Source organism: Lissotriton vulgaris, chromosome 6 (assembly GCF_964263255.1).
Source record: "Lissotriton vulgaris chromosome 6, aLisVul1.2, whole genome shotgun sequence".
Classification (NCBI taxonomy): domain Eukaryota; kingdom Metazoa; phylum Chordata; class Amphibia; order Caudata; family Salamandridae; genus Lissotriton; species Lissotriton vulgaris.
In genome coordinates, this window is record NC_141694.1 from 891,727,849 (window position 1) to 891,740,000 (window position 12,152).

Sequence of the window (12,152 nt, forward strand, 5' to 3'; positions counted from 1 at the left end):
TCCTGTTGATTTCATACTTATGTGCAGCTGCTCCTGAAATCCCTTTTTGTATTACATGCACTTCCATCTTGAGCAGGTCACAAGGTGCGTCTGAGCACAAGATATTAGTGGCCAGTGAGTGAGAATTGCATTTCTTTTGTTCCTGAGGTTAAGTCAAATAACCTGACATCAGAAGAGGTTTCAGGACTTAATGAATTTGATCCTCTGCTTTTTGTTACCTTGATTGATTGCATTACCCATGTTTTCCAATTTTCCAGATAGCCCTTTGAATTATACTCAATAGCTTGTACCAAATTCCATTAACTTGATACACTGATAATAGTTTAGGAACACTTGTTAATTTCTGGTGTGTTCTTTTCTGCACGTCTGATTTGTTTCTCCATTTTTGCTTTATGCAGTTAAAAAGTGTCTGCAAGCTATAAAATATATTTTACCGAAAGAGACCGCTGTGCAGGTGCTTGTCAAATGGTACAATGTTCATAACGCCCCTGGGGGACCCAGCAACTACTCAGAGTGGAATTTATTTTCAGTTTTTCTCATGAACCTGATGGGTTACAATACAGACAAATTGCCTTGGATCCGTAACGTAAGTGATATTTTGTGATTTTTTTTCTAAATCATTTTTCTGAGGAAAATCCCTGTATACCCTGTCTCTTCTGCTTTGTAATATTTACACAGAAATGCAAGAAAATGTGAATGCACAGCATGGCCTGGCACTTTGCCTTTGGAGGGCCACATTACTTATGTCTGCTCGCTACCTAAAATGGAAGGATGTGATTGTCTTCAGGTTTTTGGAAGGTCAATGACATGCATCATATTTGTGTGTAGCTTTTGCTGTAGACCTACTTGCCCATATCCAGGTGCCAGAGTAATAAACGTTCACAAGGCAAATATATCTATTGTACTTAAGCAGAATAGACAAGGTGCTACATATAAAATTGGGAGATTAGACAAGGACAATAAAGTAAAATATATTTGAAAAAAGGAAACCGGGAGAGGGTAAGTAGGTTTGTTCTACATTGGAAGAGAATCCAATTGAGAGGGGATATTATGGAAACTATCAATACAGTAGAAATTCAGGTGATGACAATATAATGTAAGTATAAGGTTGTATAGAAAGAGAAGGAGCAGTGTAGAAGAACTGTACTAAATCCTGTGATGCTCCCAATATTCTCTTTCCCAACCTTTTCCCCCAATCTTTCCTTTCTACCCCCATCTTTCATCCTAGCCCCCGAAAGCTAAGACCAAACATTCCCTCTTTCCAGTTGGTGCGTTCGTTTTGCACATATGGTGAACAAGAACTCTGGTCTCACCCGTAGGAAAAAAGATTCTGCTTCTGCGAGTTCTGAGAAAATATGGAACAGGCCTGCCCAAATAATTTTTACCTTTGTTAGCTGTACCAGCTGGACTTGGACTCCCTTTGCCCTAAATGTTTCAGTCAGTTTGATCTTCCAGAGGTGATGAGAGGTTTAACATGCAAGATCTGAAAAGATTTTAATGGTGAAATCAGATTCCACTTTAATACATTTTATCTGATTGCCATCCTTAGAACTTGTCCTGAATTCTGAAGTCCTGAAAGTAGACCAAAACGGTCAGTGGTTTTGATCCTTCTTTAAATGGGCCAGGAGGAACCGTATGAGCTCTTACAATGTAGAAATCTGTATAATGCTCTGATAAAACATACTTGGAGATCAGTTTAGAAAGCTGCTTGATTATGTCCTTATTCTGACCAAAGCTCTCAGGAATCCCCACCCACCTTAAATCCGCTCACTGAAATCTGTTCTCAAGGTCTTTAAAGTTGTAATTAGCAGTATGAATCTCTTTCCGGAGTTGAGCCATCTTTTCTTAGTTAGTTAATAGCACATCATCCAAATCAGAAATACTCTGCCCGGCTTCTGCACACTTGGAGTTCAGGACCTGCAATCTTTTGGCAACTGAATCCAGTTTATTTTCAGTTTTTCTTGCAATCTCCATATGTGTGGCTCCTTTTTATTGAATGTCTGCTAAAAGTTGCCTGAGTAAAGCAGACAACATATAATTTGGCTCCTCTAGAGATTCTGGTAGCACCCTCAGATGTCCTGATCATTTAAGGATGCCTAGACTCTCTCAAAACAAAAATAATTTCTTGTGTTCTCCTTGTTGGTGGCGGAGCGGCCAAGGGCTCAGACAAGCTGACATACTCCTAACTCAAAGATATCATTTCACAGTCTTTGGACAAAAGTATATGTGGGTCAGACTGTGTAATTCAGTCACCTAAGTGTTTGAGGTTTGACTTTCACGCTAATCTTAATTTTTCTTGTGATTCGGTGACCCTACTGTGTACCCCTTTATTGGATATTTTGGCAGGCAATCTTGGCTGTCGGTGTAAGGACTGGTTATTGAGGTAGACATTAAATCAATTGTTTTTATGCTGTCAGGCTCTTTATTAAATGTTGAGGTGTGGCTGCCATACTCCTTGCTCCCTATTTTCCTTAATTCCTGCCCAGCTTGCAAAGATCCAGTTGGAAACACTGCTCAGACTTATCAGTGTTTTCAGAGTTTAAAGACAAGCTACCAGTCTCATTAGAGGAAGGGGTCCCACCCCTGGGGATGGTGGTTGATTGAGTTTTCTTCTGCAACACGTTAATCATTTCTAGAGGGGCGCAAGGTTTCAGGCTCTTTGATTTTCAGTAGGAGGTAAGACCGTGCAACATATTTTTATTTTTGTTATGGCATATACTTCTCTTTACTATAAAGTGAGCAGTCATATCCCCCTTCCCAGGTGTGATTAACCTGGGGCAGTAGTTGCAGATCAGATTGGGGCTTACAACTTTGTTACCCTTTGCGTTTTCTGACTGGGATAGGGCTTCATCTGATTTTCTAAGCTGAAACTGAAGTCTAGTCTCCTCCCCCAAAAGTATATAGTCTGCATTTGGCAAGCTAAAAATGACAAGTTCTTAACTGCTGCCTTCGGTCAGCTGCTCTTCCTGGTTTTGACTTACAGTTTAGATTTCCTGAGCCCTTGCACTTTCCTTACAGTGCACACTCTTGTTATCCCCTGGGTTCTGCCTACTACAAACTGCCACTTCCCGCTGCTAGTTTAAAAAACCAGCATTGGCACAGCCAATAAGCCTCGCCTTTGGGACCCTATAAGTATTTAGCCATGCAGCACTTTATCCTGTGTGCTACACCATCTACTATTACTTTATGTGCCACTGGTGAGCGGAAACACACACCCAAGGATGGGCTTCCATGCCATTGAATGAAAATATGATAGTCTCTTCAAAATTCAAAAAAGTGAATTCTTTAATAACTCTGACCTGCCCCATAACACTTAGGAGGGACGGGCCTTGGCAATAGAGCTCCACGTAACTTCAACCTACCCAGAATGCACAGAAAAGTTACCAGTCACACACATCTCTGTAAAAATGGTTTCAGACAACATGCTAAATGAAGGTACGAAAGTTAGTTAATTTGAGGATTATATGAATACTTATCGCCACAAACTCTTACATGTATGGCAGATCCGCCAAGACTTCCAAGCATGTAATAACTACCTACTCAACACCATCAACTACACCTATTCCTCTACCAACTACCTAGGACAGCAAAACCTCAAACATTTCTACATCAGCCACATCCTGCAGAAAACCCCCAAATACACATATTCTGCAAAAGAACGGCTACACCTAATGATTATATAAACATTACATTGACACGTCAGACTCCGCAAAGACGTACTTTCAATATCATCTTAAGTCTTCGTTAGAAACAGCTGCAGTCCAAGTTAAGTGTAAGAGAAATAGTAATCTAAAGGTTGACTTTCTCGAAGTTTAGAATTCCCCTTTCCAAAAATGTGGAAATATTCCATGTGCTCCATAAGGTTGATATGTGGGGGAAATCACATGCCAGTGAATAACATTTTTTGCTCAGAATCAAACAATGAGGAAGCCAGTGTTATGAAACGGGGCAGACCAGGCAACCTATTAGCAACTAGTCTACTTTCCATCCTAAGTAACAGCTTTCTGGCCAATAAAAAAACCAAGAGATTGCCCATTAGGTTAAGTACATTTGAAAGACCTGTACCTTGGACAGGGACATCGACAGTGCAACTCAGTGCCATGGGAACACTGAAATAATCTAGGTCTCTTCACAGTAAATGTACAGGATGATGCCGTCACCAAGTCCACCATATTCAATATTACAACTCAAAACTGTGATCAAATCAGATCAATTGATGTGAACCAGGGCTACAACTGCCAGAATGCACTTTGTTATTATAACCAGGACCGTAACACGACACCTTGGATGGTATGAGTTACTTGATAACCTTACAGTTACTTGCATTCTGCACCAAAAGGGGATCCCACACTACAGAGTGTAGGGGACTGATGGCAGAGTGTCGTGGTCGATTTATCAGAGACTGTGGGTAGCCTGTGAAGCAATACTTACCAGGCTGATCAGCCATTCTCAGACAGCAGGGACAATTAACTGTGCGGGAACTGAGGGTAGAGGGATCCACACAAACTGCAGGGACTCTAGCAGACTACATTAGAGCACATAGACAGCGAAGGTACATGTGGACTCCCCATGTATAGTAAGGTTTGAGATTGTTCTGCCCAGCAGAGGACGTCCTCACTGTTTATTTATTATTATTTCTGGGCTTCCTTGCAGATAAAGAAATCCTGACGGTCTACAAAAGACAGTCACTATCATCTTACTCCAACTAATGTGTCGTCTCAGACAACATCCCCATACCTGCAGCGTGGCACCTCTTCATAAAGCTCCTGCATCTGCCATAACATGCTCCACCAGGGTCGCTGCTATCTTGCCCCTCGCCTCTCAGCCAATCCATAGCCACCACAATGCCAAGAGGCAATTCCCAATTAGTTACAAAAGTATATGCGCACTGCGGTGCTAAAGACATAGAGCACACACTACAAAGGAGAATACACCGAGGGATAATACAGCTAATAATAAACGTCATTCACGGAGTCCGTTCTTGTAAGTATTTGAACGGCATAATCAGGGTAAAGCATGAAGGAGGAGCAACTTTGGCGAGATTGGCATGTCTCCTACACAGTATGCAAAAGGTGTTTCTTGTGCGCCCTTCATTCATCACAGGTCAAGTTAGCTGTCTAGTTTAATGCTTTAGTTCACTGGTGTGTATTCAAAGGGCGCATATATACAGAAATAGAGACCCGAAAACATTTTCATGAATAGACACCTTGTTATGCACCGCAGAGCTGTAAATAATTGGCCACAGGACTGAGATTCCGAGGGGCCGGGGCTGCAGATTTTATAACAAGAAGTCAGAGTCCTACTACTACCCTCAGGGCCTGGGAGGGATAATACTTCCTCTCGCACAGTCAGTACTTGCTACAGGGGGTGTGGCATGGGGGTCAGGGGCTGCTCTCAGAGGGATAGGTAAAGCGAAGTCTTCATGCCAGGAAGTGGTCTCAGCGCCCTTGGGCTCCTCTGCTAACCTGGAGCAGTCCCAGCTGGTTTCAGCTGCCTGCAATGAACAGGGCTAAGCACTAAGGACAGATCTTGACAATGTCATGTGACGTGGAGGGCGCCCAATTAGAGAGCCAGTATGTTCTGTGACTTGATTTGGACTTCTAGGAAATCCCTGTTGTTGTGAAAGAAAGATCTTGAAAGTGGTGTAGTACAGATATTTCGAAAGGGTCTAGTGATAGAGCGCTGGTTCACCTGCCCAGAAATTTACCATACTCACCTGGGCCCATAAACACATACACACTTTGAACAGGTAAAACCTACGCTATACGATTGATTAATAAATAACCTTTCAGGACCTATACCTTGACTTACCAATCCTTGTCACCGGTACCTATAGTTCTAAGGAATCAAGGGAGTTAGAATAATAGGCAGTAAATAAACATTTGCACTCATAAAATAACCACAGACTCGGGAAAGATTTAAACACTTTATCTAAGTTATTTCTTAAATGTTAGAGTCCATACTAAATTAATTAGAGCTTGATCAATTAAGAATAAAATCAAAGCAAGATGATATGAAAATATCATGAAACATTCTTTAAGTATTGAATTATAGGAAGGGAAAGAAGAGGGAAACAGCACAATGACCTATCCCGCTCAGCTTTATATATATCTAGAATGGTGTGAAGACCAACCCTGGCCATGGGCTGGGATAAAGGACAGGACCCCCGATAGAAAAAAACATCAGGAGGGAGGTAGAGTACAGAGGTAGGATTCTTATTCCACGGGCACTGTTACATAAACAAAAGGAATCCTCCTCACAGTGAAAAGGGAAAGTGTCTACCACAAGTGGGGGGACACTCAGTGTTTTGTAAAATACCCCTCACACACCAACAGGCCCCTTGGTGTCATGCTTCATCATAGGGGTCTTCGCACCCCTCTAACTGGATGCGGCGTGCTGCGACCTTCGACTACGTGGGAGCACTGAAAGTATGGACTATGTGTGGTGTGTGTGGTGGAAGTGGTTGGGGTATTTTAATGTGAGTGGTGGTATATAGTGAAGGTTTAAAAAGTACCTGGCTCGTGGGTGTATAGGAAAAAACTTTATTCACAACCCCGGGTTGGTACTGTTAAAAGAAGTGCAGTGTCAGGTAATTATCTGTCGTGACTATGAACAGTACCTCTGGTGTGCGTCAACATGTTTCAGAGCATATGCTCCTTCTTCAGGACGGGGGCACAACTTCCCCACCTTACTCACATATCTCTATAGTTTGTGTAAATAACCAAAAGTGCAGGACTATTTACAGTGTTTTAATGCTAAATTAAGGCTATAATGTGCCTACAGCGGTTTTAGACCATGCATTTGCATGACCTGAAAAGAGCAAAAAGGAAGAAAAATGAATATGGTTACCCTGATTAGGGTGGCTCATACAGGTGCAGTCACCTGGAACACCATTGGCACATTAGCCCTGTAAAGGAAAATGACAAACAAGAGACACAACATAGATAACACATATAAAGTTGTTTGAAACATTTAGGTCATACTCATTGTCAAAAGTTGTCTTGCTTCATGAGAATTCTAGAACGTCTGGGGTTGATTGCTAATTTTGCAATCTAAATGGATAAAGAACCGGTTTTAGTATTTTGTACTCACTTTCTTGATGGGAAATGGTGTTTTGTTTACCCAATACTCACAGACTTGGGACGAGTTTGTCTCCGTGTTACCCCACACGCTGCTCCGCTGGTAATGGCTGTGAATGCACGCCGTGTGGTATTTATGCTAAGATTCCCTCATTGGTTTGGCAGGTATAGGTTAATTGTCGGATGCGCCTGATGCCCATATATGGATAATCCGTCCACTTAATTGTTAGTAGACATACCTTATACGGTATGTCCGGTTTAGGCAGATCAGCGTAAACACTCAGCCTGGGTGCGATGGTGATTGCTAGAGGCGCGCATGCGCAACGTTTCTATGACGTGCGCACGCGTGTTGAAAGCGGCTATTCCAGCGTGTTGATCTCTCAAAAGCGCATGCGCGATTGGGAAGCGTCTGTGCCTGTGCGTAGGTCTCTTGGATGCGCATGCGCGATTATTCTCTTTATTGCGCATACGTTGTGGGGAAGGGGATTATTATAGCGACGCTAGTCACAGTGCAACGCGAGTGTATCCTTATTATGGTACTAAATCGGTGGATTGTTGCAGCAATGTGTTTATGAGACCCTTATCTTAATCCACAAAATCACAATGTGAGAACTGCTATTAGGGTCATGTAGAAAAAACGTTGCAATAAGCCTGCAGAGGGTACTAAGTAGTTGACCCAATTTACTGTAGGAGGCATTTTGGTTAGCTGGACAGTTGACCCCAAGGGACATCATCGTTCAGACCCTGGGTGTGTGTGCCCAGGCGGAACACCCATCGTTGCTCCTTTTGGAATAGACCTATTTCCGATGGCATGTGTTCGATTACAGTCCATTTTAAATCGTTCACACAGTGTTGCTTTTCCAAGTAATGAGTTGCCATTTTTGTTGTGGACTTCTTGCAGCGGACGTTGCTTTTATGTTCACCCACTCTCGTTTTCACAGGCCTTGTGGTCATGCCCACATATTCCAAACCACATGGGCATGTGATCATGTACACAACATTCTTAGTATTGCAATTTGTGAATTGTCGTTGCTCCCAGGTTGTGCCATTTCTGAATGTCAAGGTGTTACTTTTCTGCTTGAGATGACAACTACTGCAATTGCCACAGGGAAAATGTCCCTGTATCCCAATTGTGGTCTGCCTCGTCATGGTATTTGGTTTGGGTCTGGTGTGAACCAGTATGTCTTTTAGGTTCCTGCCTCGGCTGTGGGCATGCATCGGTTTCTCAAGATTGAGACTACCACAATTTAGTATCCTCCAGTGTTTGTTTATAATTCTGGACACCTCATTGGACATTGTGGAGTAAGTCGTGACACATATTGGTCTTTTATTTTCATTTTTATTTGGTGGTTTGTCTTCCAGGAGTGCCTCCCTATGATTATTCTTGGCCCTTTTCATAGCCTTGTCGATAATCCTTGTGGGGTATTGTCTCTGTATCAATTTCTTTCTCAAGTCACCAGCTTGTGACTTGAATTTAGTAAGTTCTGTGCAGTTGCGTCTCAACCGCAAGAATTGTCCGTACGGCAAATTTTGCCTCAAATGTCTGGGATGAAAGCTATCATACCTCAGACGGCAATTCCTAGCCGTTGGTTTGAAATGCGTGATGCTCTTGAGTCTGTCCCCTTCAGCATAGATATTAAGATCTAGGAACACCATGGATTGATTTGAAATTGTGCTTGTAAATTTCAGATACGCATTTTGGTTGTTTAGCCAGTTCACAAAATTGGCGGCAGCTTCTAATTCTCCGTCCCAGATGATGAAGACGTCATCAATATACCTTTTCCAGGTATTGATGTGGGTTCTGTATGGGTTGTCCGTATGTAATATCCTGTTTTGCTCTAGATGGTGGACAAATAATCCAGCCAGACTTGGAGCAAAAGTACTGCCCATACTGGTACCGTGACTCTGTAGGTAAATTGTCTGGTTGTATTGAAAAAAATTGTGTTGTAGTGCCAGGGAGATGCACTCGAGGACTAAGCCCTGCGGTGTTTGGTATTTCCATGGGTTGGTATACAGTACTTCCTCAATGATTTGGAGTGTCTCATCATGTGGTAGACTTGTGTATAAACTCTCCACGTCTAGGCCCATCAGGAGTTGCTTCGTTGGGTCAAAAGTTTTATCCTCCAGTAGTTGTAGGACTGACTTCGCGTCCTTCAGGTAGGTGTTGGTGGACTGTACCAGCGGGCGTAGGAAGGCATCAGCAAATTTTGAAAGTGGCTCAAAAATGGAGCCGATCCCCGATACAATGGGTCTTCCAGGTGGGTTGTTGATGTTTTTATGGATTTTTGGGATGCAGTAAAAGCATGGGACTCGTGGTGAGGGTTGTTGTAGAAACTCTGCTTCTTTTTTGCTTAGCCAATCGTGAGCTAAACCCTCCTCTATCATGCCTCCAATTCTGATGCGTAACTTCTCAGTAGGGTCCTCCAGTAGGACCTTGTAATTTCGTTTGTCAGACATAACCGCATACATTCAGTATGGTATGCATCCAAGGTTTGTAGGACAATGGCTCCGCCTTTATCTGCCGGTTTTATGATTAACTCTTTGTTGTTAGACAGCTCTCTGATGGCTTTTTGTTTGTCGCCACTTGTATTGTGGAAAACGTTCTTATCCCTCAAGTTCAATTTGTTGACTTCAGTGATGATGGCCTTCTCAAAAGTCAAGAGTTCAATTGGCATTGCGGAGTCTGGAGGGGTAAATGTCGACTTAAGTTTTAAGCCAGTGTCAGTTGTTTCTGCGGTTGGTGGTTTATCTTGAAAGAAGGCTTGTAATTTCAACTTTCGTGTAAAGTCCTGAAGTTCCATATTTAATTTGAAGATATCAGGTTTCTGTGTAGGCACAAAACCCAGTCCTTTGTTTAACACATTTCTTTGTGTGTCCGTCAAAGGCCAAGGTGTTAGGTTGACCACTAGGTCTCCCTCTTGCTCGTTGATGGCTGGTTCGGGAGGGATCCGGTCATGCTCCTGGTCGTTAGGGAGTTGGCTTGGTCTTGATCTTCCCATGCGACATTGTTGCCTTTCCGGTTCCTTCCCCGTGTTGCGGGGCGTGTGCCTAAAAAAGGTTGTTGTTGGCCGTAATATCCCTCATTGTAGTCAGGGTTCCATTGTTGGTAATTTTGTCCTCCGGATGGAGGTCCGTATTGGAAAGGGTTGAATTGTGGTAGGCCCATGTATTGTGGGTATTGTGGTTGGGTTTGGTAACCTCTCCATCCACGTTGTCTGGGAAACTGCTGTCTCCTCTGTCTCCATCCTCCTCTCCGTGGTCTGGACCCTCTGTTGCTACTGGAATTAGAACCGGAAGACCGATTGCCCGAAACGTCGCTGTCAGCATCACTGTTAGAATATTTGGGAACGTAGTCAGGTTTGGTGTAGGGATACGCACCCTCCGGTGTGAATTTGGCCTTATCTTTGGTTAATTTGTTACATTTGCTCTGTTTTAGGGTGAATTCAAAATCCGTCATTTGCTGATTTAATTCGTCCAGCCTTGCTTTCAAATCCGCGGGGGATATGTATGTGTTAAGCTGTACCTCTATTTTGTTAATCTCAATTTTCAGCTCCTGGGTGATCCTAGCTGCTGTTTTAACTATTAGGACTAACCAGTCTCTTGAGCAGTGCCAGGAGATCAATGACCACTCTTTTTTAAAAACCAGGTCATTTTGAAAAATAAGTGGTTCATTTTTGACAATCAATCCTGGTGGCGCCATTTTATTCCGTAAATATTCGGTCATGAACAGACCATGAAGGGCTGCTTTTATTTGGTTTCGTCTGAGATTTAATAACTCATTCCAGTCATTGATATTCGGACTGGTTTCTGGATTGCTCAGGCCTTCAAAGGGATTGATGGCTGTGAGGATCTTATCAATTTCATCTTCCCCAAACGTGAGGCCATGTTCGTCCTCCATTGTGTGATAACCGCTGGCTTCTTTGCTATAATGTGTGTCACTATGTGTATGTAGTGTGTCAGGGGAACTCCCGCAGCTCTGCGCTGCCTAGATACAGAAAAACATCAGGAGGGAGGTAGAGTACAGAGGTAGGATTCTTACTCCACAGGCACTGTTACATAAACAAAAGGAATCCTCCTCACAGTGAAAAGGGAAAGTGTCTACCACAAGTGGGGGGACACTCAGTGTTTTGTAAAATACCCCTCACACACCAACAGGCCCCTTGGTGTCATGCTTCATCATAGGGGTCTTCGCACCCCTCTAACAGGATGCGGCGTGCTGCGACCTATGACTACGTGGGAGCACTGAAAGTATGGACTATGTGTGGTGTATGTGGTGGAAGTGGTTGGGGTATTTTAATGTGAGTGGTGGGATATAGTGAAAGTTTAAAAAGTACCTAGCTCGTGGGTGTATAGGAAAAAACTTTATTCACAACCCCGGGCTGGTACTGTTTAAAGAAGTGCAGTGTGAGGTAATTATCTGTTGTGACTATGGACAGTACCTCTGGTGTGCGTCGAAATGTTTCGGAGCCTATGCTCCTTCAGGACGGGGGCACAACTTCCCCACCTTACTCACATATCTCTATAGTTTGTGTAAATAACCAAAAGTGCAGGACTATTTACAGTGTTTTAATGCTAAATTAAGGCTTTAATGTGCCTACAGCGGTTTTAGACCATGCATTTGCATGACCTGAAAAGAGCAAAAAAGAAGAAAAATGAATATGGTTACCCTGATTAGGGTAGCTCATACAGGTGCAGTCACCTGGAACACCATTGGCACATTAGCCCTGTAAAGGAAAATGACAAACAAGACACACAACATAGATAACACACAAAGTTGTTTGAAACACTTAGGTCATACTCATTGTCAAAAGTTGTCTTGCTTCATGAGCATTCAAGAACGTCTGGGGTTGATTGCTAATTTTGCAATCTAAATGGATAAAGAACCGGTTTTAGTATTTTGTACTCACTTTCTTGATGGGAAATGGTGTTTACCCAATACTCACAGACTCGGGACGAGTTTGTCTCCGTGTTACCCCACACGCTGCTCCGCTGGTAATGGCTGTGAATGCACGCCGTGTGGTATTTATGCTAAGATTCCCTAATTGGTTTGGCAGGCATAGGTTAATTGTCGGA

At 42.9% G+C, this 12,152-nt stretch overlaps 1 protein-coding gene across 1 annotated transcript in view; it reads left to right on the forward strand.

Annotated features, from left to right (window-relative positions):
* ANAPC1 (anaphase promoting complex subunit 1) overlaps nucleotides 1-12,152 on the forward strand; it is a 763,513-nt gene that overhangs the window by 289,006 nt on the left and 462,355 nt on the right. The window contains exon 16 of the mRNA XM_086926883.1: nucleotides 399-586. Within this exon, the coding sequence (XP_086783009.1) occupies nucleotides 399-586 (188 nt within the window). The remainder of the gene's footprint in view (nucleotides 1-398; nucleotides 587-12,152) is intronic.